Source organism: Ornithodoros turicata, chromosome 2, assembly GCF_037126465.1.
Source record: "Ornithodoros turicata isolate Travis chromosome 2, ASM3712646v1, whole genome shotgun sequence".
Classification (NCBI taxonomy): Eukaryota; Metazoa; Arthropoda; class Arachnida; order Ixodida; family Argasidae; genus Ornithodoros; species Ornithodoros turicata.
In genome coordinates, this window is record NC_088202.1 from 129,204,536 (window position 1) to 129,229,080 (window position 24,545).

Here is a 24,545-nt window from a genome sequence, read left to right on the forward strand (position 1 = left end):
CGTAACCCAGCTGATGACTCGCAGGCCTTTTCCTATAGACTGCTTGACGCGCTTTGCAGGACGTTCACTGTCGCAATCGTACATGCAGCAAACATATGTGGTTCCCAGTACATGAAACTGGGGCTGTGACCGGGAACCGGGCAGACCAGCTGACGCCGTGGACACGTGACCCTCAAGCCCTGTGTAATCCCATCCACACATGTTGCCGTAATCATAGCGGACGGAATACTTGCATCATCCATCCCGATATATTTCGTAGTATTCGTTTCGAAGGAAGGAGAACTAGAGGTGTGTGGATGTCTTCGCTGTCTCTACGTGCAAAAGTTTGCGAACGAAATGTGTTTATGCAAGAACCGAATTTGGGATGGAGAAGGTGGGGTTTAGAATTTTCTTCGTGCGACAAGATTCCTCGTTCTGCGGAAAGGTAAGAGCGTGTTTCTTTGCGCGTTTTCCATGTGCGAGTATAGTCATAAATGCGACGCGTACAGCGCGTGTAAACCCAGTTAGTTACCCTTTTGTAGCGATGGTTTAAAGAAGGGCTGGTGCACATAACGAACTTCGCCGTCCCATGTGGTCATCGCTTTATCGTACGAGCGCTTGCTTTTGCAGAACAAACAAATCCATTGCGAGGAAATCTAAGGGAGTTTTAGATTATCGACAGGTGTTCCCGATGGTCTGTTTCGAAAACACGATAATCAAACGCGGCCATCGCTCTATTCGTTTGTAGTGACTGATATCACGTTGCTGAGCCTGGAATTGACAGCTTTCTTAGGGCCCGTTCCGACATACAGCGCTTTGCTCCACAGCGCTGCACCACAGCACTGCAATTCAGTGATGTATTTCCACTGTGGGATTCGCACTTGCAGCGCTCGTCCCAGCGCTGTACTTGGTGATCTCACGCATCGTACGAAAAAAAAAAAAAAAAAGAAAGGCAGCCCCGTCACGTGAACGCGGCGCCGCGTTCTCATTGGTTCAGGGAGCCTATCGCTGGGAGACAGCGATGAGAAAGTTCACCGAAGCTCAATTTCGCCAAGCGCTGTTTTCCATCGAGTCGCAGCCGGGAGAGGAGGGAAAAACAGCGCTGGTTTCCAGTGCTCCGGAGCAAAGCGCTGTATGTCGGAACGGGCCTTTATCGTATCGCTTTCCTGCAGTGCCTCGGTTCTACTAAAGCTCCCTATACAAGTACAACGCGACGATAAAAAGATAAATCAAAAGTGCACAGACTGACAAACATGCAAACTAAGACAGTGCCATATCTGTTTGTCAATTACTGTAATCGGCTCCGTGAGCCTGATGGTTCTTGACCTGGTCCTATAGAGGATTCAAGCAACCGTTTGATATGTGCCCAGCAGACAATGCTGGCTGCCGGCACTCCTCTAGAATGGCAGTAGTGGATAGCCCTATGTTCCAATAGTTATACAAAGGAATAAAACTGTGCGCCATCTCAAAGCGGATATCTGGTATTGTGCATTTCGGGAGATAAGGGTTATAATTATAGTTTATCGGGTCATGTGTTTAAGCGCTCGGATGCGTTGCCCGCGTTAAATCCAAACTGAGAGGCGACATTTGTTGTTGGGTTGGATGCCCAGGGTTGAGTGTGAGTTGTATGTATGCAACTTCTGTCGTCATGGGAACAATAGCAAGAAGATAGAAAGACGGACGCCGACACGTACGCAGCGCTTGTTATAACCCATGATGTGTCCGCTTTTAATAGCACCGCATGTACGCTCGACTGCATTTGATGACAGCGCTACGTCGAAGGGTACCTGACGTGTTTGTATACCTATACCTAGTATTGTGAGCCAAAACTGTCTTCAATGCCTGTACAACGCACAGATAACACATATTACACACAAAGCGCGTGTGACGATCCTCTTAGCTGAGGTGTGCACGTCCATTTCGTTCTTAAATTCAGAAGAAGCAAAAAGTAGTGGCGACCGCTGAAAGTTCATAATAAAGTTTGTTGGTGGAGTGTTATTACGGAGAAGTCTGCCTGCCAGTGTAGCGACACAATCGTGGGTCGGCTTCAAAAGTTCCGCAGGAAACCCAGGGAAAACACCCAGACGACCGGTGTCAAGCTAGGACTCAAACCCGAATCACCCTTCCCCCAATCTCGGAGTGGAAGGCGATCTACTTATCCACTAATCCACGGGAACTGGCAAAATCGGGGGCAAAAACTTTCATCTTATAATCAGGCCCAAACATTTCAAGTAAATTACGGCAACAAATGTTTTATTTATCTATAAGCCTGCTCCATGAGAGTCAAAACGTTCTTAATAAGAGCGTGTATACTGCACCACTGTTACTAAAAACAATCGTATCAAAACATCAACCGAAGAAATGTCAATAACCCGTGACCGGGGCATTCCAGATCTGGTGCGGAAACTCCACAAACGAAGGAGGGGCGTTCTTTGAAGGACGCGCGTGCGGACTGATATGCTCTTCCTACATATAGAGGCTGATGCAAGGAAAGAGGAGGCCCACGTGATGCCGGTCCTACCGGGGTCCACTGCGTTTCCCTTCTGAACTACCTACTGCGTTGCAGCTCAGTCAGGTTTTAAAGCACGGGCGAGAGCATAATGGGGACAAGTCGGAGTGCGCGACTACCTCCCGCAAACGAACAACTTTTCCCTCTTTTCCTTTTGTTATTCCGTGTTAGCACCGCGAAGCAACCGTGGCTGTAAGTGGAGCACGCGTAGGTAGACAGGGAGACGGGAGCAAGAATAAGTGGGAGCGGGGCGCGGGGTCAGTACACGTCCTGGGCCTACTTCAGGGGGAACTGATGTGCCGGTGTCTGTCTGGAAATACGCCGGAAAAGCCGGGGATATCCTCGGACAGCACCGCCGGTGGTCGGATTCGAACACAGCACCCCTCGACAGACTATCAAAGAAGACTAACATCAACTTGGTTCTTTTCACTTTTATTGGCAAAGCAAAACGCCGCCAAACAAGGACGAATATCCGTGTGGGCGTATTCGTTTGCTTTGTCGAGCTGTTTGAAAAGGAAACAGGAAGTAATCTTTTGTTTCGCAGAATCGTCCCTGGATTGCGTATATCGGTTTGCGGCCAAACAAGCAGCGTCGTAGATTAATTTGCTGAGAAGAATTTGCACACGACGCCTTAGCGGCCATATTGAGAGGCTTATACTGACAGATGTGGCACAGAATTTCCCACCGTTAAGAATCCACAGGTTCGAAATGCCAAATCGTCATATTCTAACGCTGGTATACCGCTTCGAACCGGCGCGAGGACCTGTAGTCGACAAACTTGGAACTAAGCTTGGTCTTGGCACAGCACTATGTATATAAGCATCTCATGACAATAAATTAACCAATGCTTCGTTTTGTGTTGCTCACAGCGTGTCCGCTCTTCTAAGCCTAACCATCGCTGAAATGTGTATTTTTCTTCGCTAAAATTATTTCGATGAACATCTAAAACGCGCGAAGCCGGCACATTGCTCAATGATACCCTACTTTGAAAGTTAAATACGCTCATTCTCATAACTTCGCAAATATAAGCTTTGATTTCGCAATTTATGATTTTGGTAACGTAGATCTCGAGATCTGGGATTTAGAACGATGGGATATCGTGGCATATATATAGAGAGAGAAATACATGATGACGATGATATGGGGATGACTGGCATATACCCAAAGCAGCAGAAACCTGAAACTAAGCTGTGACCCCATGAGCGATTGCCGATTTTACTTCCGCGTGGAATAGTGAGCCTTCTTTGCTTCTTGGTATATGAGTTTGAGTAAGACGGTAAGTAGTTCACTTTCATCGAGTTAGTTCGAGTTAGCGGACATTTAGTAGAGATGGAGATGTGTTAATCACTTTGCATGTCCGCAACTGTACCAAGTGTGTTATATTCTCTGCCACCGTTGAAATATTTTCGTCGCAAACAAAATACAGCGTGCACTCGACTATGCCATCCGCGTTTCACTGAGTACTTGACTCTCCAGATATGCAAAGAAGCCCAAGATACTAGAGAATGATGAAATTCGCGGGTGTCTTGCGATCGCCATACTGCGCATGGGTTATGGTAGAAATTTTATTTTTCCCCTTAGAAAGACAATCGCGTATACCTGGAGTTCAGCGGCTGCAACACAACTGCGAGAAGTGCGCATGTGAGACAAGGGTCTTTGAAACCTGGCCAAGTGCGTCAGGAAGCCACGCACGTTGCGAAGGCCGGGGGTAGCCGCTGCGCATCCGTCATTTCCACGGTCGTTCCGGCATCTGTTTCGCCAGACAGGCATCTTTTAGTTGGCATTGAAAAGACGGAGGTGCTCACTGCATTTATCTGGCATTTGAGATTGTCCCTACGGTGTGCGGTGATAGTATCAACGCGGCTCGCTTTTCAAAGTCAGCGACAGATGTATATGATTAAAATGTCAGTTTGGGACATCATGGAGGTAGTATGAAGCATTAGACCTTTCGCGGTTCAGTTCTTTCGTACCTATTTTTGATAACTGAGTCCTCTTTTTTTTTTCCTTCTTTTTGGACGCCGTCGCAACACATAACACCATCACATCACGGTGTTGCACATAACACCGTCGCAAATTTCCTACAATGTACAACTGGTTGCATTATTTGCGGCACCTAGTATTTTCCAATGTATCGTAATCACCAGTCAGGTCGACCTTCTACGAGGTATCTATGTGGAACAACCGGCCTCGGTGGCTCAGTTGGTAGCGTGTTCGCCTTCTGATCCCGAGATCGCTGTTTCAAACCCGGCCGAGGACGCCAGGAACTTGGTGGCAGGGTACAAGTTGCTTAGACACGCCGTCTTCCGTGAGAGGCGTTAAATACGGGGTGCCGTGTGGTGAGCTTGCATCGCACGATAAAGAACCCTCAGATGGGCAAAAGCAATCCATAGACCGACCGCTGTGGCGTCGCTCATAATCTCAGTTGTCTCTCGACGTAAACACCCAATTACTTATTTATTTTTGTTTATTTATTTGAGTACCCTCAGGGCTTTACAGCATTAAAGAGGGGAGCAGGATAATACAAAGCGTGTAAACACTAGTGGAACAGAACAAGAACAAAATTATTATTATTATCTATGTGGAACAGCTGGTATACAAAGAAAGATCGAAGCATGTCAAACCGGAAAAGAGAAGAGAGAGATCGACCACGTGTCCAACCTAGAAACTTTGCATTTTAATCACAGGCGCACTCTTATCGCATGTGCGCCCTTGTGGGAGAACAAACAGCGTGGCATTGCTCACAGGCCCATGTGTTGGTGACTCATTGAATTGACGATATGTTTACGTACTCTGCGGTTCACATTCTTATCGATGTGAGGTTTGTCAAGACGACTTCGACGATAACCTACTGAAGGCGGGGTAAACCATGATAAGTTGTGTCGTGTGCAGAGTGTTAGCCAATCAGTGTTAGAACTCTGTAACCTCTTACAGAATGCTCTGTTGTTGGGTGCTTTGTGCGGTTGTCGGGCTCATCTACGACAAACAACTGGGGAATGCATGTACAGGTACTACTAGGTCTGGTAAAACAACACAGTAGAATAAAGGGCGTCCCATAGAGAGAAGAATGTTAGGAGAGGAAGCGTAATCTCAGTAACGTTGGTGCTGCCAATTTTGGTCAACATTGGTAGAAGTGTGCGCGGGTGCGACATTCTGATTTTCGATATAAATACTCGATAGAAACAAAAACATATAGAGGTCTCTCGTTCCTCTACAAGCTTGAGAAGGCGAGCTTGCCAAACCGCCGAACATGCGGCGATAAGGAATCCACAGCACACATCCTGATTCACTGTTGTGGATACAGTATGCATCGAAGTGTGCTTCGGGCTGCGTCACAATGACTAGACCACCGCCCATTCGAACTGAACATGCTGCGACCGAATCACATGGACATTGCGGCTCCTTACAGTTTAATAGATTTCCATTCCTTTCCTTCTTTCACAGACATATATGTACAAGCATAGACACATTCTGGAGGGCCCGTCGTTCCAGGAGCCGACATCTGGGTAATTTTCTCCTATACGTCTTACCTCATGGACAATTATCTCTTTGTTACCTCGTCGTAGTTTGTCTATCTTCCAGTTAAGTGATACAATTTTCTTAGCGATCCCGCCGAACATCATCTTTCCGCAGAACAATACAAATGAGATTTCTTAAAACGTTACATCCGGTAATTATCATTGTAATACAACATTTTTTCGTTGCTAAACCGGATTCCTGCCGATTTTTTCAGACTGAGTTTATTGTGGCCAGGAGAAAGAAACGGAACTAAGCCAAGATGAAAAAGATTAACCTCTTGGCGGCGCCATCACTTTCAGGCTGTCTTTGAGCTCGTACGCTCTTTTACCGAACTCGTAATAGTACTTCCTGTTGCCTTTTTATGCTGCGTTGCAGTTGCCGCTTTTCACTGACTCAGGGGAATCCTAGCAGCAAGAAGTGCGAGCTCCGGGTCCCGCCGTTGTCCGGATTCGTCGACGACGGCCTTCTTTCCTTTTGTTTATCATTTCTCCCTCTTTTGCACCGGAATATTCCCCGTGTGTCATACGAGAGTTCTAGTATGGCGCAAAGTCGGACCTATACGTACGCGCGTCCGCACTGCGCATGCGCACGTCCAGAAAGCAAAGCTGCATTTACGCGTTGCGTGCACGCGCTATTTTGGAAAGTTTGCGCGCGGCGCACAAAATGATTTCCGTTGTTCGCGCGCGCCTCTGGCGGTGACATTGCTTGCTTGAGAGCAGAAATACCAGTCGCGTTGTCTTTACCAGACGGCGCAGTAGCCATCTACGTTTCAAGAGACATAGTGTTGCACTGCACCTTATAACGTTACACCATTATAACCTTATACAATGTTATACCATAGCTACTGTCTATGGTGCTTGTCAGGCCATGGGCCGCAAGCACTCTGCGTAGCGGCAACTGATGTGCATGTCATGTAACCTAAGTTTAATTATGTAAATTTTTGCGAACTGAACTCGGAAATTTACCAAGTAAAGGTCACTTTTTTACCCCACCAACAGGAAGAGCGTGCCCAGTTTACTCAAATTCATGATAATTGACAGTGATATTCAGGATCTATCCTATCGGGAAAAATGGGCGAACATCATGTTTCTCGGGGCACTTGAGTATAACGCAGAAGCACTTGAGTATAACGTTGAGAACGCACTTGAGTATAACGCTGCAGAAGCTCAAACGCAATGATAAAAATCTCTATTACCCAGTTCGGAAAATAACGTTCTTTCGCATAGTCATCGACATCTCCCATCTGTTTCGCGTTGCTGTAGCTGCAGCATACGCGGTTCATCTGCCATCAGCAAATCCCGCAACCGCAATTCCGGCGAAACAACCTACCTATTATGTGCTCCGGTGAATTGAATACTATGCTCTCCCATGAAACTCTTAGTACTTTACCCCGCCGCTATCCTTTATCGGTATTGTCGCAGGTGACCCATTGTTTGTCTAGATACGTCAAATGAAGGCTTCCCTCGACAGAGAAAGGGGATCGACTATTCTGTTCACGCGCGCACGTTTGGAACAAGCTTACGATATGCTACCCAAAGACCGAAACCGTCGCTACTTCACCAGACATTCCTGGTGCTGTTTGTTAACGTCAGCTATAATTGCGGGTCCACGGGTGAGGTGACGTACAGTGCTAACCGTGTAACTGTAACTGATCGTGCATTTGAGGTGTTGGTGTGGTGGTGGTGAAGTGTAGAAGAAGGTGTCGTAGAATTTGTGGAGTGCGTCGAGTGGATTACGTCCAGTTAGACAGAGCCATGACGTGGACTGAGGCAAGTGTTGTTGTTGTTCTTTTTTTTTTGTTTTTTTTGTTTTGTTTTTTTGTTGCCCAGTGGATAATACCTACTTCTCGTTCCATTGCACAAGTCTACAAATGATACCAGTAACAAATGCCGATCGTGTGTAATTTTTTTAGTAGCTTCGAGCGTTAACGTTAATACACATGCACTAGAGGCGCTATATGTAACGCTCTATAGCCGCCTGTGAGCCGAGTGTCTTTTTCTTTTGTATTTGTTTATTTATTTATTTGCCTTTTTGTTATTTCTTTTTCTTTCTTGTTTATATTTTTCCTTTTTTGTTTAGGGAATAGCAAGCCGGCGTGCTGCATGGCTGACCTTTCCCCTTTCTTTTTCTTCTTTTTTTTTCTGCCAATAAAGCCCCCCCCCTCCCTCTATAGCCGCTTCGTGGGCAGAGCTACTGGTCAGCTTTGGAGGAAAGACTGGAGGAGAGCGGGTCGCTTCGGAAGCAAATGTTAGCGTGTAGCGTAGGATTTCAGGCTGTTGCAATCAATATCCTAAGTGCTTCACATATCAAATGTCCAACACACATGTCAATGTCAAGGAGCAAAGCCCTAAATATCTCGACATAACTCGTGACTCAGTGAATGGGCTTCAAGGTGGAAACACAGCAAACGAGATATTTTTTTAGATAGACAGATAGATAAGTGCTTTATTTAAACATTCTATACATTACAAATTATAAATACACATATTTATTTAATTATATTAAATTATATTATATTTAATATAAAAATTTAAATACACATATACGTATATCTAAATAATGTATAGTAGGAAATATGGAAGAATTTTTAGTAACATAACGGAACCGGCTACGGAAGCGGTTCAGACTGATCTCGGAACAGGTAAGCTCTATACTGTGAAACATTATCCACACGCGACTCGCGATAATGATATCCGGCTTCTCTTTTCTTTTTTCTTTTTTTTAGAGCGCATTGCGAATTTCACTCTTTCTTGTGTTCAGAGTAAAGGAGTTTGTACCAGTATCCTACTTGTACGTGTGAGAGGCACATATACTGTACTAGAGCATTGTTTGCGGCATATTGTTTGATATTGACAGAGCAATGTTTGCCGTTCACCTTGGGAGGTGCACATGTGAACACACAGGGACTTCCCCTGTCATAGAAGAGCCGCATACTGGTGATTCGGTGCAACGTGCAGGTTTGTTCGCAATCCTCTTGAATCATTGGTGGTCATTCGAAGGGCTCATTCGATTTTTATTTTGTTTAGAAAGCGGACACCTTGAGGGATCTTTGTCGGAGAAAAAGTGGGCAGGTCGCAAATTTTGTATCTCTAACTGGTTTGCATATATGATGTTAGGCAAAACACAATAACGAAATGGTAAGAAACGCCCTGGTGTGATTCCAGCGCCACAGCCTACAGGTGGATTCGTCGTTGAATATGATATTAAAGCTATAGGGCCAACCCTCACGCCCAGGACCACGTGACGTGGTGGTGACGTAGCTGCGTAACAGTCCTATAGATAAATCTACCAGATCGAAATGTGTTTGTCACAATGCCCAAAGATATCGCCATCTTTTTAGTAATCACACTGACTACTTTTGAGATTACTTCAAATTCGTCAAAGTACAACGTCCCTCATACAGGGTGTTTCACCCAAAAGTGATAAAAAATCTAAGTGGTGACGTACTCGCCGGAGGATTTTGGGATTTTCGGCAATTACCTTCGGGAAACATTTGCCACCATTGAGGGAGGCTTTGGACAGTTTTTAATTAGGATAAATTTATTTTTTCAATTGGACTTTGAAAATTGCCAAGCGAACCTCACTTTTCTTTATAGAAATATGAAGACCTCCGCGGATAACCGCAGACCCAACAAAAACTATGCACAGTATCGCAACAGAAATAATCGGAAAAAAATTGTAAAAATTACGCTTTAGCAGCGCCTGCTTGATCTTCGCAAAGAAGCGCGCGCGAAATGTGCGTCCAGAGGAAGTGTCCCCACCTTCCGTTGTTTTGCCTTGTTTGTGGTAAGACTGTTGTCACCAGCGTCAAGGTCAAAGGGGGGAAGAAGGGTAAACCAAGAGGCGGGAACACTTCCTCCTCTTCACGCACCTTCCATGCGCTCTTCTTTGCGACAATCAGGCAGGCTGGGCTAAAGCCGAATTTTTACTAATTTTTTTCGACTATTTCTGTTGTGATACTGCGCATAGTTTTTTGTTGCGTCTGTGGTAATCCGTGGAGGACTTCATATTACTGTAAAAAAAGTGAGGTTCGCTTGGCAGTTTTCTAAGTTCAATTGAGAAAAATAAATTTCTCCCAATTAAAAATTGTCCAAGGCCTTTCTAAATGGCGGCAAAAGTTTTCAGAAGGTAATTGCCCAAAGTCCCACAATCCTCCGGAGAGTACGTCGCCAGTTAGAATTTTTTTGTCACTTCAGGTGAAACACCCTGTATATTTGTCCCGATTCTTTGCAGAAATGGATACTGCGCTACTTATGTTCAGAATATGAAGTGCACTCACTTGAGTACGTCAAAATATAGTTGGGCAAACCAAAGAATGGAACACTACGAAACCGAAATTTGTGCCGCCACGTCGAACTTCCAACTCCTGCCAGACGAATGGTGATGGCCACAAGAATAGTTTAGGCTCCAGAACAGAAGAGGATTGCGCTCGTGCAGCCCTGCTGTGCCCCTGGGACCGTGTTTCTCGTGGCGATGGGTGGATGACGACTATCGTAAGAACTGACGGCATATAGGAGAGACGGCTTTCACTTCCATTAACCAGACTATCATATTGAATTTTAAAAGAAAGGCGGACTCGGCGAACGCCTGATTCGACTTTTTGCACTCTGTTCCGAATCATTTGGAGTCCTCTTTTCTGGGCGTGGCGATTATGTTCGCAGCTTCACGGGGCAGTAGAGAAGCCTTTCTCGCCGAGAACCAACCAACAAATATCCTTACGGCAGTATAAAATTTGTCATTTTAAACCGGATGCGAGTTGCAATTTGAGTTGAATTCCCAGAAATTTCGCTGAGAATACGCTCTCTCTCTCTCCTTCTCATTTCTTTCCTCTGTCATTTGCAAAGGTTTTTTTTTTTAATCCTCATTTATGTCCAATCTCAAAATGGCGTGAATGATCTGAGGCTCTCTCTTAAATTTTGAAATGTCGATCTTCCCATATTTCTAGCAGGTCGCTCTCCTTGAGCAATTTTCAATAGTCTCACACTGGGGAATATTTTTGCCTACAACTATTTAACGGTTTAAACACGTATGCCTCGACAGTAACGTTAACCAGCAAAATTTCGGACGTTAAGCTAAATCCTGGTTAAAACTCATCGGCGACGGTCAGTACTCACCCTTACAAGCTTGACGTCCGTCCGATCCGTCATGAACCACTGCCTGCGATTCCCTCTCTGCAATGAACAGGGCCACATGTTACCGCAACTTTGGGCTTTTTTTTATTAGAGAGAAATTTGTATGTATGCTCATCAAGTAGGGCAACCAGCAGGAGAAGAATAGGCTCGAGAATGAACAGAACAGAATGATAAGCTCTCGAACAGCCCGTTTTTGTCCCTGCGGACTGTGCTCGTAGCCTCACCAGAGCCTGGATCATGACGATGGACTTCTCGATGGCAGGATAAAGACGACTGTAACAAGAAGCAGCAAGCACCTAAACTGAAAAAAATCGATTTAAAAATGTGCTGGTGATTTGGTTTTATTGTATAAGCATCAAAATTCTTGGCCACATTCTGACGTTTTGCGTCACGGGAATGTCTTAAAGCTGGTTCACACTGCTGCGTTTACGGTTGCGCTTGCGGCGAATCGTCGCCTTGGCAACAGAGCCCCGCTTTCCGCAAATGAAGTATGTAAGCGGAACAGAGGGGGTTGAGCCAACTTCTCACTTTCTCGACGCAAGCAAGCAACCGCAAGCCAAGTGCCCAATATAAGGGGATATAGCGCATGCGCACTGTATGCGCGGGGAGCTACGGTAACTGCGGCGTTTCCCTTTTCTCCGTAGGGGTGCGCTGTGAACTGCGCTAGTTCATTGGAGGAACGTAACACTACAACGCAACGATGTGAACGGGGACTATACGAGAGCGGGGACTATGAGAGTGGCTACCAGCTCGCGCGGCTCAGTGGTTAGCGTGCCGGTCATGTCACGTCGAGACTGCGAGGTACCCGGGTTTGAATCGCGGTTGCCGGCTATGGTGTCTGGGGTTGACGCTGTCAGACATATGTCGGCACAGTTCCCAGAGAAGTCGGCCCAGGACGCACATTCCCCCAGAGCGTTAGTCATGACGTTGCCCCCCTTTCTGAGGCTGACAACGTCGAGCTCTTTCATTAGCACCACCACCACCACGAGAGCGGTAAAGTGAGCCCGTTCCGCGATGAAAAGCACGTAAGAAGAAAAATGAGCTCAAGACGGAAGATAAAAAAAAAAGACCAGGTGGTGGTTATATCCGCGTATCCGCACGACATCCTGGTTTGCCCATAGAAATATAATGCGTTGAAATCGGCGGGGAAAACAGGCGGATACAACCACGTGAATAAAACCACGTGAAGTATGACCGCAGTTTAACTGCTATTGTGGGAGAAATGTAGATGCTCCAGAGATAATCAGAGTGTGTCAGATAAGAGAGTCTCAGATGTAGCGCGAAGAAGTATTCAAAATAGCCAGGAAATAGCCAAGTCGCCATTGCCCAAATTTCGGCGCCACGACAGTCAAAAAGTAGCCAATTTGTCGCAAAGTAGCAAGATCTTGCAACCCTGTCCAAGTACTTCGGGTGCACCCTTACTGGGCGGCGACACCTTCTTCACTAAAAGAGGTTGCGACATATTCATACTTGTGTAGAAGGGTAGAAAACCCAGCAAACCGGATGGTGTAGAGGAAATGCTATTCTTCTACATGAGTCCTCATCGGCGATGATGGAATCTCCCTGAGGGCCGGATGTGCTGGGGTGCTTCTCAACCCGTGGCTGCACTCCAGGACGTTACCGATAGAACCGACCAACCAACGCAGTAGCGCGTGGCAGCAAGGCCACATCGTCGTCGTCCACGGGCCGTCACATCACTCCCTCCCCTCAGACGCGGAGCGGTGCTTGCAGTAGAGGTTCGCGTCGATGCCGCGAGGTGTAGAATGGGGACGACACATGGACGAGACGATTGGGCACACGGCTTGTAATCATGGCAGAGGGTAGAGCAGTTACATGATGGCATGGACAGGCGCGATGTAAGCGGGGCGGGTTCCAGCGAGAAGCTGAAGCAGTGTGGGCCCCAGGGAGAGATGACGACAGTACCGCAACCGGTGTGCTTTTTTTTAAATTCCGTGTTAGCGCCGCGAAGCAACTGTGGCTATGAGCGGCGTACATACGTGGACAGATTGAGAGAGGACAGCAGGAAGGAGCGGAGGACAGGAGGTTAGTAGGCATCCTGGGCCGACTTCAGGGGGAACTGTGCCGACAGTCGTCTGGAAAGTCTTCGGAAAACCCAGGGAAAGCCTCAGACAGCACAGCCGGTCACAGGATTCGAACCCGTGTCACCTCTCAGTCTCGGCGTGGAATGCGACCATCTTAACCACTATGCCACTGGAGCTGGTCCAACCGGTATGCGAACGGTGAGCTCGAAGGTTTGTCGCCAAGGAAGCGCCAGGGTGGACCATCGCCCATCGCGAAGCAGGTGGATGATGGGAACGGAACTGATTGTGACCTCCCTCCGGGTTCCCGGTGGAACCGTGATCCCGGTGCCCCTTGTCTGCCAGTGGGTGGTAATTGGCTGCTGGCTTTGCCAAGGTGAGGATGAATGGGGAAGGCGAGGTGGGAAGGTAGTGTGGGAAAGGTTACGCGGGCTGGGTTCCTGGACCGTTAGCCTAGAAGCTGCGTGTGGTGCGGTCGACAGCGGCTTATCGCGACCGGTGCTGGAGCGTGTGGCTCGGTAAGGTGCCGCTGGTAAAAGCCCGAAGAGGACCATCACGAAGTGTGAGGCGTTGTGACGTAGTGAATATGACAATGGCGTGACCATGGCATAACTCGATACGATACGCTTCTGTTGCATTCATGTAACCGTAGCTAATGTGAAAGCTGGATGCGGGTGGACACCGCAGGGCTAATCAGGACTTGGTTTGCTCCATGCTTCACTGCTGCCTAATGATTACGGCTATGTAATTGCATCAGAGTGCTGCTAGTTAACGGGATGACGCTTCTTTATGTACTCTATGACCATTGTTCTATGCTGGAACTCGTTTTCGAATATCGCGGATGATTTGTGTAGGATTTTCATATCAGGTAGAGTAAGAAAAATTTCGCCTGTGATGGGGACGTAGCACCCATATCTGCAGACTTTCCGAACCTTTTGCGCCCTTTTTGGCCGTGTCCTATTCTTGTGTGTACGGGTGGGTGGGGTGGGTGGAGAATATTGCTCAACGTTATCAAATTTCTATAGTATGACGTACTGGGGATAAGCAGGACGACAGAAACAATACGGTTCAAAAACAACAAGACAGCGTACCTGCCGTATATCTGCTCGAATTAATTTTCGCTGCTACCTATAATGACATATCTACCGAAACGAACCATTATCGTTTGCTAAGCAATACTGGAGTAATATGCACACAATGTCCTATTCTTTCATGCCGTACCCATGAGGTCAGAGGCGACCGGGAGAGGAGCAACATCCAACAGAAGATTTGGCTGATGGTCAACTCGACCTTGTGCTCGGCGCCGCACTACCGTTGCTTGCTATCCTGCATTGATACTGAAGGTCTCCTGACTGCAATGATATTGTTATCCGCTCCATAATCTGTCAGAAGGAATGTGAGAGTTTCCGATAACAGAAAAAAAAGCCATTAAGCCGCACGGATAAGGTTGTGTGCCATTCATGCATTGTTTCCATAAGCACAGAGCACAGATAGGCGAGTATACGTCATATACAGGATGCCTGCAACTACCGCTGCGGTACGGTGCCCTCATAGGTCGTAGACTTCATACGTTCCATTTATTGAGTGATAAATTATGAGGACGCCATATTGGCGACTTTGCCCTTTCAGTTGGTACTCGCTGAGTGTTAACCGATAAAATATAAACTTCATCCGCAGTCACCGAATTGAAAGGTTGCTGTTTCGGGCAAGCATTGTATGTACAAGCAGGTGTTTATCGAGGACTGATTAGAATTTCGCGAACACAAGCGACATCGTTAAAACGTTGCACTAGTGAGATACCTTGCCGATAATGGTATCTGCTGAGCTCGTACATCTCCTGCATTTAGAAAGATCATGTGAGCTCTTGATTGCACAATGTGTGTCGATGTTTTCCTTCTTCTTCTTCTTCGATAATGGTATGCCGTTTTCACCAGTTCCGGTTTGGTGCCAAAACGACATCCGGGGTTCACAGCAAACACGCTCTGCGCCAACCACTGTGCCCATTGATCCAGTTACCGCTTGTGATTTGAGGAGAGAGATGGTCGTATACGCCTTTTTGTGGCAATTCAACTTGCCACAAAAAGGCGTACCCCTTCCGTTTTCAACAAATCAGGAAAGCGAAAGACAAAATTTTGCATGTCGGCTGATTCCGAGCGCCCTTAGCGACCGGAAGTCTTCGTGGCACCGGAAGTTGTGGCGGGACTTGTTTATGTCTGCCCGAGAATGTCATGTTACCACACAAAATAGGCTCCGTCTCACGTTTTCAACACATCAGGGGCGAGAACAGATCAACACATCAGAGGCATTCGGGATGATAGTTGGCTGTAGGAGCGTGCTATGTGGTGAAACTCTTTTTTAAGAGTGCAGTTTGCACTGGACCAGCGCCCAGCCTGTGGGCCGGCTTCAGCCCCATCTTATCATCACAGAAAAGTCAGCGTTAAATTTCGCAAAAAAAAAAAAAAAAAAGTTACGGTTTCGTACATTTTCAGCGCGCACTGTCTCGAAATTACGGACTAGATTCCAATATCTATTTCAGGTGCAGCGATGCGCTAAAATATTTTCATTTGAATATAGCACGAGCCTGCCTCCTAAAATACCGGCGTGCGAAGCATTTTTACGATGAAGGCGTGCAGCTGCAACCAATACGGAAACCAAATATTTTGAATCTCCACTTTTACTTTTTGTCGCTCTCTATACTTTGTTGACGCGAAGTGCACGGGCGCTGAAAGTGCGATGGGGCTGGCAATACGATATTTGCGAAGCGAAGGCTCCGTGGATATAGGGCTGAAACTGAGAGCGAGGAAGTTTATTTATTAAAACTTTAAGATTTATTAGCACTCAATAACACGTTGACTGTGCCTTTGCTGTTATTTTCTGGATATGTGAATATTTAAAATTTCGGCTATGGACGACCTAAACCTTTTACGTTCGATTCGAGATTTACGAACATTTGTATTTCCATTTGGACGGGAGTATTCAGCTCACATACGCACTTTCTGTAGCATTGTCGTGCTTGCATGCGTAACTAATGATGACGATGAGATGATGATGGTGATGATGATGATGATGATGATGATGGGAGAAAACTAACCTAGGATGCGTCCATAAATTGTGTATAGCTCGCGAACTGTTTATTCGTGGTGGCGCCGAAGGAGAATAACGAAATTCACTAGGGAAGAGAGACGAGGAGATCCTTGTTGGCAGACTGCGACGGTGCCAAAAACCAAAGAGCATAATTCTATATTCAACTTCATTTTCGAATCGAATATTAAATTCTATAATAGATTTTTCTCGTTCTTCCAAACCATATATATTCGAACAGTTCAGAAGTTGCACACGTAAGGCCGGCGCTACTTCATATTCTGATCCATGTGAATGCATCGCGCATACGAGTAGATGCTGCACACATGCTCATATGTGCTGCATGTGTGTCCGCGATCCGGTTATACAACTATTCGTTTCGTATTTGGCCTTGGCTATATATCTATTCGCTTCGGTTTTAGAATAATCATTCGCATACGTCTAAAATTTCGACGATGGGTTTCGCGACGGCGATATTTTATTGTGTGAATTAACATAATTCGGAACACTTCGGTGAGGGCAACGCAAGCTAGCACATCTTTCATTGTGCAGCACCTTATGTACACTGCATGAATAATATTGCAAGATAATATACGTATGTGGAAATCTACTCCCAATTGTTGCGGTCAATATTGCAACATACTTTATTCAAAGAGGAGCGTTTGGGATTTCTCGTTATTCCTGTTATCCGTGTGTATTGTTCACGTTCGCCTCAGCAGCACAAATATTGCGTTCCGATTACAGTGCCCTCCCCTTATCATTTTCATTTGTCGACGATGGCAATCTTTTCCGTTCGGTACTATTCATAATACCAATGAAGTCAATCGCGATGGTACGCCAAGTGACACAGCCTGCTTTACGGTCCGTAACGTTCATTTGTACGTCCCATTTAAATTGATTTAATTTTTGTTTCAATGATTGATTTAGTTGATGGAATTTTACATACAATGTAGGCGACTATCGCGCACACTAAATGCACACGTAACTGAATTTCATTTCACGGTTAGCACAAAGAAAACACCGAAGTGTGAGTAGATTCATCTCGGCTTTCAGGAGAATACAGAAGTTCCAAAAGGAAACTAGTTGTGAAGCGAAACGGATACAGCGTAACCAACGGTCAAACAAAAATAGAAAAATAATATAAATAACGCATATTGGATGATTGGAAAAAGAAAACAATGAAGGAATACAGCTGAAGAAAACTGAGGGTTCCTATAGGAAGCGCACGTGTCTTTTGAGTAAAATTTGTTTACCATTTGGCACCCTGCATTTTGAGGTCATGTGGCCCTGTTTACAGTCCGGCTGCCGTCATTTATCCGCCAACATAGAACGCTTATATGAGCACATTTCACTAGCTAAGTTATACGGTGCCTGTTACTCGACATGGTAGTTTATTCCTCCGAGGTGCATCGATGAGTCTGAGGACCAGCGTCGTTATCGCACGATTGGGAGCGGCCCATGGACGTAGAGGAAGGGGGGCAAGGGGGGCCGTGTCCCCACCCCTGACGCTTCAAGAGCACATGAGAAAATTGTGCAAGTCATAGGTCGACATGATTTTTCTCAGATGCCATATAATAGCACGAACCTCTGAACACCCGCACTGTTCCGCAGCGTCCGTCTCCAGAGAAAGAGGGGGGAGTGTGTGTGTGTGTGTGGGGGGGGGGCAGTGGGTACTTTGCCCCCTTGGAAAAATTCCTGGGAACGCCCATGGAATGACCAGCAGTACGAGGCCGCATTCGCAAATATGGGCTACTTCTTTCGCTGTACGAATATTGGATGAAACTAAATGCTCAGGCCTAAGGGTGTTATTGAATGTCGCACACCAACGAAAATTACTTTGTTCACAAACGGTTTTTCCGCCGATCATGCATGAGTGCCGCCATCTTTATGGCCGCATGTACGTTGACGTTTGCAATGACGTGTGAGTGTGCAGAATGCATCGCGTTCGTCTGGCATGCTGTCCTCTACGGACAGATCGCATGGACAGGTACTACTCCGCGGGGTTGCGCATGTTGAACGGTGCATGCCTCGCTTCATTTTATCTTCATAAGCTGAATAATTACACCCCATCTTTTTCCTTTTAATTAGGTCAGTACGTTGTATGCTGTGTTGAATGGATAACACACGCTAAAGCAATAGTGGAGTCTCACTGACTCCACTGACTATCAACCCCTATTCATCGTCGTTCATCACCTCATCATCAGGACACATCTCATCCTGCCCATTGTGCCTTGGGGTAGTGGGCCGCATCTCATGTGGCGAATTTCCCCATTCATCATCATTAATTTATCTGTTGTGGTTGTTGTGTTGAATGGATAACGCTAAAGGAACAGTGAAGCGGAAGAGGCGTAAATATGTAACCAATTCGAATTTTTCGAGACAACGCCCGTTTTGAGCATTTTTGTACGCATGCCCACCATATACACACACAAAAAAAAGTTCAAAAATAGATGCGTGCTTCTTGGGCAGTCTATGACAGACAGGGTGTCGGAGCGAACTGAAAACCAAGAAAAAAAAAGACGAAAATGCTATTTTGGTGCGAACCGGAACGGAATCGAAACCGTATACGTTTTTTTCGCGCAGGAGGGAAACCGAAAAATTTATTTAACGGTTTTCGATCCAAGAAAACACTTCGTCGGTTTGGACTACGAATACGCGAATGAAACTGACGTCGTGCGTTCTGAAGTCACGTAATGGATACTTTACGAGGGTTACGGTTACGGTGGAATGTATGTCGGTATACTATGACCCTTAGATGACCCTTAGACTCCCTTTGTAACGTTTTATCGTTCGCGCACATAGACTTAGAGGTACATGTGACCAGTTGTGACTCCCTACCAATGTGCCGTAGTGTTCGTTTTAATTTCATCCGCCCAAACTCTCCTCAACTAAAGGCTGCGTGACTGCTTCTCTATTGGTAATGTCGGGCAACGCATCCCTTGTTTGAGAGCAGCGAAGTTGAATACATTTACGTTTCCGCGAGGGCAAGCGCGTGCGAAGTGGCGCCCCTTTTGTGGACTAGAGTCACTAAATAGGGAGCAGAGTAGCGACACTGAGTCACGCGGGCGAGCGAGAGCGCCATTTTGGGTCTAGCGCGGCTGTGCCGCCTAACAATAGGATGCAACCTCCCGCTTCTCCGCCGGAGAACTGCGCGCAGTCGAGCCCGCTCGCAAACGAGGAAACCGGTTTTGGATGGAGGGGACTCAACATGGACGGCGCGTTCTTGGAAGGAGAAACCACGTGACACGATCGACCCAATCGAGGACACCGGACGGCGGCTCCGGCGCGGAAAAGGAATGCGATACTCTGTACCCCTATTTAGTGACTCTATATTGTGGACAAGACACGAAGAAAAGAAAACGGAGCCGTCGAGCGCGTTTGTGAGTGTGTGCGGTGTTCCTCGATTTGCGTGGTACTCGTGTGGCGGTGCTTGCTGGCTAGGAAGCAGCAACAGTTGTTCGGATGGGACGCGATCGCACCAATCCAGCAAGAAAGTACTTTACGTATGCCATCATGACAAACAAGTCCGTCTGTATCATGTGCTTCAAGAAAGGAGAAAGCGTATTTGAACAGACAGTCACCTACAGGAACCAGGAGCTACCAATTTCACAGCTGCCTATTGATATTATATACAGTCTAAACTCGTTAATATGACCAAGTCCGTTCCCGCCGATTTTGGTCATAAAGCGAAATTGTCATATTAACGAGAAACACACGGAAAAAAAACGCCCCCTTCACACACATACACCTGTGTAGATCTACTGCTACATGCTGTACGAAAATGAAGAGGATTCAGTTGCTGATTTACAATTTACTAGCGAAAGAAATCCGTCAGAACTGTCTGTTTCGTAGCACTTTCAATTCGCAAGCTCTCCACTGTCTCTATAGCGTTACAGATAGCATGCACATTTTGAATGTCCTTGTTTCCAGCCATGCTCATCGCGTTGCCCGTATATGCACGATAAACGCAATGATCAAGGGAGGAAACGTCCTGGCCTTTTAAGCGCTACTTTCGGTGCAAGACTATGACTCACTAATGAATTCTGAAGACGGGGGTGTGCTCTGTACGACATTGTCCACACATGCGTCACACGGGGCCACTGATATTCTTGGTGGATCACAAAAGCCGCAGGGTCAACAGTCGGTGGTCAAAATTGGGACAGAACACCGGGGTTTTCCGCCGTTCGTTCTCGAAACTCTGTTCATCGTCGACGAGGTCAACAGTCGGCGGTCATAATAACGAGCTCAGAATACACGTGTTCTCCGTGGTCCGTCCTCAAAATTTCGATCACAGTCGGATTAACGAGTTGTCATAATAACGAGGGTGAGTTACATGGTGTTTCTATGGGGAAAAAACGGTTCCCTAGAAAACCGGTCACAAAGTGAGGATGTCGTATTAACGAGTGTCGTAATAACGAGTTTAGACTGTACCATGTATGCGGAATAAACGGGTTTACATTTTGCAACATTGATTTTTTCTTTCTCGGAATGAATATGCCCATCAGAAGCGGAACCGGTTAAAACCGGTATGAACCGTTTTTTTTTTTTTTTTTTTTTTTTGCTCCGGAGCAGAACCGGTGCCGGACCGTTTACGATAGAACCGGAACGAAAAACGTTTCGGTTCCACACCCTGATGAGAGAAGTTTTCGTGCAACCGTCCCTTGAACATGGTGACATACGCTATCAAGGACCGACGACTCGAAAAAGTAGGAGATCATGAAATAGCATCCCCGTACCTTAGAAGGAAGAAGCCAGAGGGAAAGCTTTACGAAGAGCGTATACGCCTTTGCGAACGAGAACATGTGGCTCGTCTATTCGTGGCTATTTCTGCCTCCTCCTCGTTGAGGGGGACAGGAGGCTTACGAAGAAGGACGCCACGTCTAGATTATTGAACCGGGCGCGCGGGCGACCAGCCTCCTATCAACGAACTTATTATTGCGTAAATAATGGAAAAAAAAAGTCGTTTGATAGAGCAAGCTTTTGTAACACACTGGGTATGCCCTAGCGGGTAATGCCTCTACACTTGCGTCGATGACTGCCGGATTGAGCCTGCAGGCGTTTTTTATGTGCGTTTGATCTTGTCCAGAACAGTCTTATTTCTAAATATTGAAAAGAAGAAAAAAAAAAGACGAGCCGGTCAGTCAGTCAGTCAGTCAGGGAACTACCAAAAACTTTCTTTCAATAGAGTAGGAATATTACCGTTCAACCAAATACTGAAGTCAACTTGTTCAAATACGGAGAGGACCTTTGTTGTCGATACGCCACTAAAACTGCAATCATCATCATCATCAAATACGGAGAGTTTCGACGCAGAGGGCGACGTTGCAGCGGATCCTATGCCCTGGTGAAACTAACAAATCCACGCCAATTTTTGTACACCGACGTCAGAAGGTGGGGGCAGAGAAGTAGACTGCCCCTCCCCCTCGATCTCAGGCTGTGAGGGATTCGCTCCCCCCCCCCCCCCTTCATCCACGGAGGTCAGGCTGGGTGCCTGGTATTTTTACTGACAGGTGATTACAGGATTTGCATGTTAACTTGCGTGAACTTGGCTTACTGCGAGTATAAAGTTTTGTAAATTAGCTAGCAAAACCCCTTATTTTGCATAAACATATTCACTGATACCGTCACTATCACTTACACACATGGCTATATCTGTTACTCGCATAGAAAAAAAGACTACCTTCCTCAACCGAATGTCATAAGTGAAAGCTCTTTAATGTATTTGGAGTCATTTTGCACTCTCTTGTCCAATTCCAATTCATTTTGCACTCCGTATAGCATGTGTCGTTATCTTGGGCGTTCTGATAGGGGGACAAGGGAGGGCCATGCCCCCCCTCTGAAGTTCCAAGGTGACCTGTGCAAAGTGTGCGCTCTTTATCGCAGGTCATCAAAATTTGCTCACATGTCGTCATCATTACTCTGAACCTTATCCGCCAGATCCTCTGCAAGTCAGAGGTTTTTTCGTTGTCGTTATTCTATTGTCTGTTATATATTGGTCGCACGCTTTGCACCTTCTTAGAACCTCTTTACTCTTCCCTGAAATAAACACTCGGAACGCCCATGGTCGTTCTGTTACGCCAGCTTCATGTACTGAGAAGGTCTTTTAGCGTTCCGATCCCTGGAACTTCAGCTCGCCCTCTCTTATGGCAATGGACTTTCCTACGCCCCTGTCCTTTTGCCAATGTTAACCTCCTTCTCACTGCAACTGTCCGTGACCGTTTAGATTGGATTTGTATCGCATCGTTGTCATTCCTTAAGTACATACGCTTCACATTCAAGTGTGTAGTTCAAGTTTTTTCCATAACGATCCATTAATGTGAAACCTGATCATTGAATGTTGAACCAAGCTCAGAAGTTGGGGCATCGTTTTGTTCTTCCTATTATTCTCCATGCATATCTCACGAGACGTGCTCTGGGTAACGAAGGCCAAAGTTGCTAGATTGTGCTCACATAATTCATTTTTCAGGTGAGTATACCCATAGCTACTTCTTCAATGCTTCCAACTATGCAGGCATAGCACGTGTTTTAAAGCACTGTTGGTTGAGTCTTGACCATGGTTGACTCACTTGATGACTCACCTCAGATGAGCTGGTTGCTTTATGCTTTCTTTAACGCAGATCACTCCTCATGCTCTCCGTTGCTTTCATTAAAATTATGTAACAGTACCTGTTAAATGGTTTTTCTATTCACACTTACCTAATTACGCTGCTGCATGATGTGAAACTTAATTCGAGAGTGCATTTGATTCCTTCCTCAATCTGTCAGTCTATCGTCAGTTCAAGACGCAATTGAACGTCAACTTGTATAAGTTGTTGACGTTATAACGAACCCATTCGTTGCAATTACGCAATGGTTAATCTATATACGGCATGTGCCGTATACAGGGTGTTTCAGTTAAATCCCCGGGCTAAATAATTCGCGAACCGGTGCACCAATCGAATAACTTTCTTTTTTACAAGTATCTGTCCAATACCGCCTACAAGATGCGCACCGCGTTAATGAGCGGGAGGCGCTCATTATTTAAATAAAAATGCAAATGAGTTTCGTAAAAAAAGCGTAACTTCTAAAGCAGGGCGCTGTCGGTATTAAAATGGGTACTACCCCTTTTGGGACCTTCAGTGGACACCTTTCAGAGAAAAATCTGCCACCGAAGCGGGTCATTTGTTGCAGTAATTAATTGGTTTCGGTTTACGTATTTTTGTCGCGGCTGGTCGCGGCGAAGCGCAAAAAGACGCTCTTTCACTCCCTTATCCATCAATGAATTACGTCCTTACACCAATGAATTACACCAATGAATTACGTCCTTTTGCGATTAACTGTCGAGGCGCACGTAAATAGTATTAGTATTGCATAGAGTGACACAGCTGTTCAAGTTAATCTATGGCGACGTACAGCTCCGGTCAACCTTAACGATAACACTGGAAAAAATGTGGTCTTGTTCCCGAACGCGATTACAGCCACCCTTGGGGCCATGGGGAAATCTTAATTTAACAAAAACTGTTCCGTTAGTTTAATGCAGGGATTTTGTTCATTTAACTTTCCCTCAGTACCCCAGGGGTTGCTGTTATCGCGCTGCGAAATGAGACCGAATTTTTTCCAGTGTTATAATTAAGGTTGACCAGAGCTGTACGAGTCTATCTGTAGCGCCAGGCACGAGACTTCATACGCTGTGTAGTGAACAGAAAGTGCAGAGACTAGTGTTACTACTATACATAACATTTCAATGGAAGTTCATTCATGACGTCTGAATGCAATATTTCTTCAAGGATGCAAGTCTTGGCAGTCTTGCATACAGGAGGTGAATCACGGTAGGGACTCCGAGTCTCTGACATAGTGGAAAAGCTTCGTTTTGGCCCTGGTACTGCTTCGTTTTATCTCCGTGTTCCCCGTGAGAAAAAAAGAAGCAGGTAAGGACGAATCACAGCTGGATGTGGCCACGTGACAGATTGAGAGAGGAGCGAAAGCTATTTCTGGCCCGGTGGGATCTCAGTGAGGTCCAAGTTCTTCGTGTCGCAGATCTCGCAGTGAGGCTCCCTGGGGCCACGTGTGCTTCGTGAGTTTCCCCTTACGTATCGCCGCTAGGACTTTGAAGAGTTCGCCGAGCCACTGTCCGCAGCGGATACGGATTTTTCGATTCGGTAAGGTCTTCGTGAGCATGTGCAGGTATAATAGGAGATGAAGTTTTTCGATTATTCTCGGTCTCTGCAGTCTTAAAAATGAACTTCACCGCATAGCACGCTCCTAGCCAACCATCATCTCGAATGATATCGTTATCTGCCCTGATTTGTT

At 46.2% G+C, this 24,545-nt stretch overlaps 1 protein-coding gene across 4 annotated transcripts in view; it reads left to right on the top strand.

The window, feature by feature from the left end:
- Positions 1 to 349: 349 nt before the first annotated feature.
- Positions 350 to 24,545, top strand: part of LOC135386111 (FYVE and coiled-coil domain-containing protein 1-like) — a 45,858-nt gene continuing 21,662 nt past the window's right edge. For 2 of the 4 annotated variants that reach the window (XM_064615850.1, XM_064615851.1), the window contains exon 1: positions 350 to 424. In XM_064615850.1, the coding sequence (XP_064471920.1) occupies positions 365 to 424 (60 nt within the window). In that variant the 5' untranslated portion in view covers positions 350 to 364. Of the gene's footprint in view, positions 425 to 7,743; positions 7,774 to 24,265; positions 24,395 to 24,545 lie in introns of those variants that run through there. The other 2 variants (XM_064615852.1, XM_064615853.1) reach the window with 2 other exon arrangements.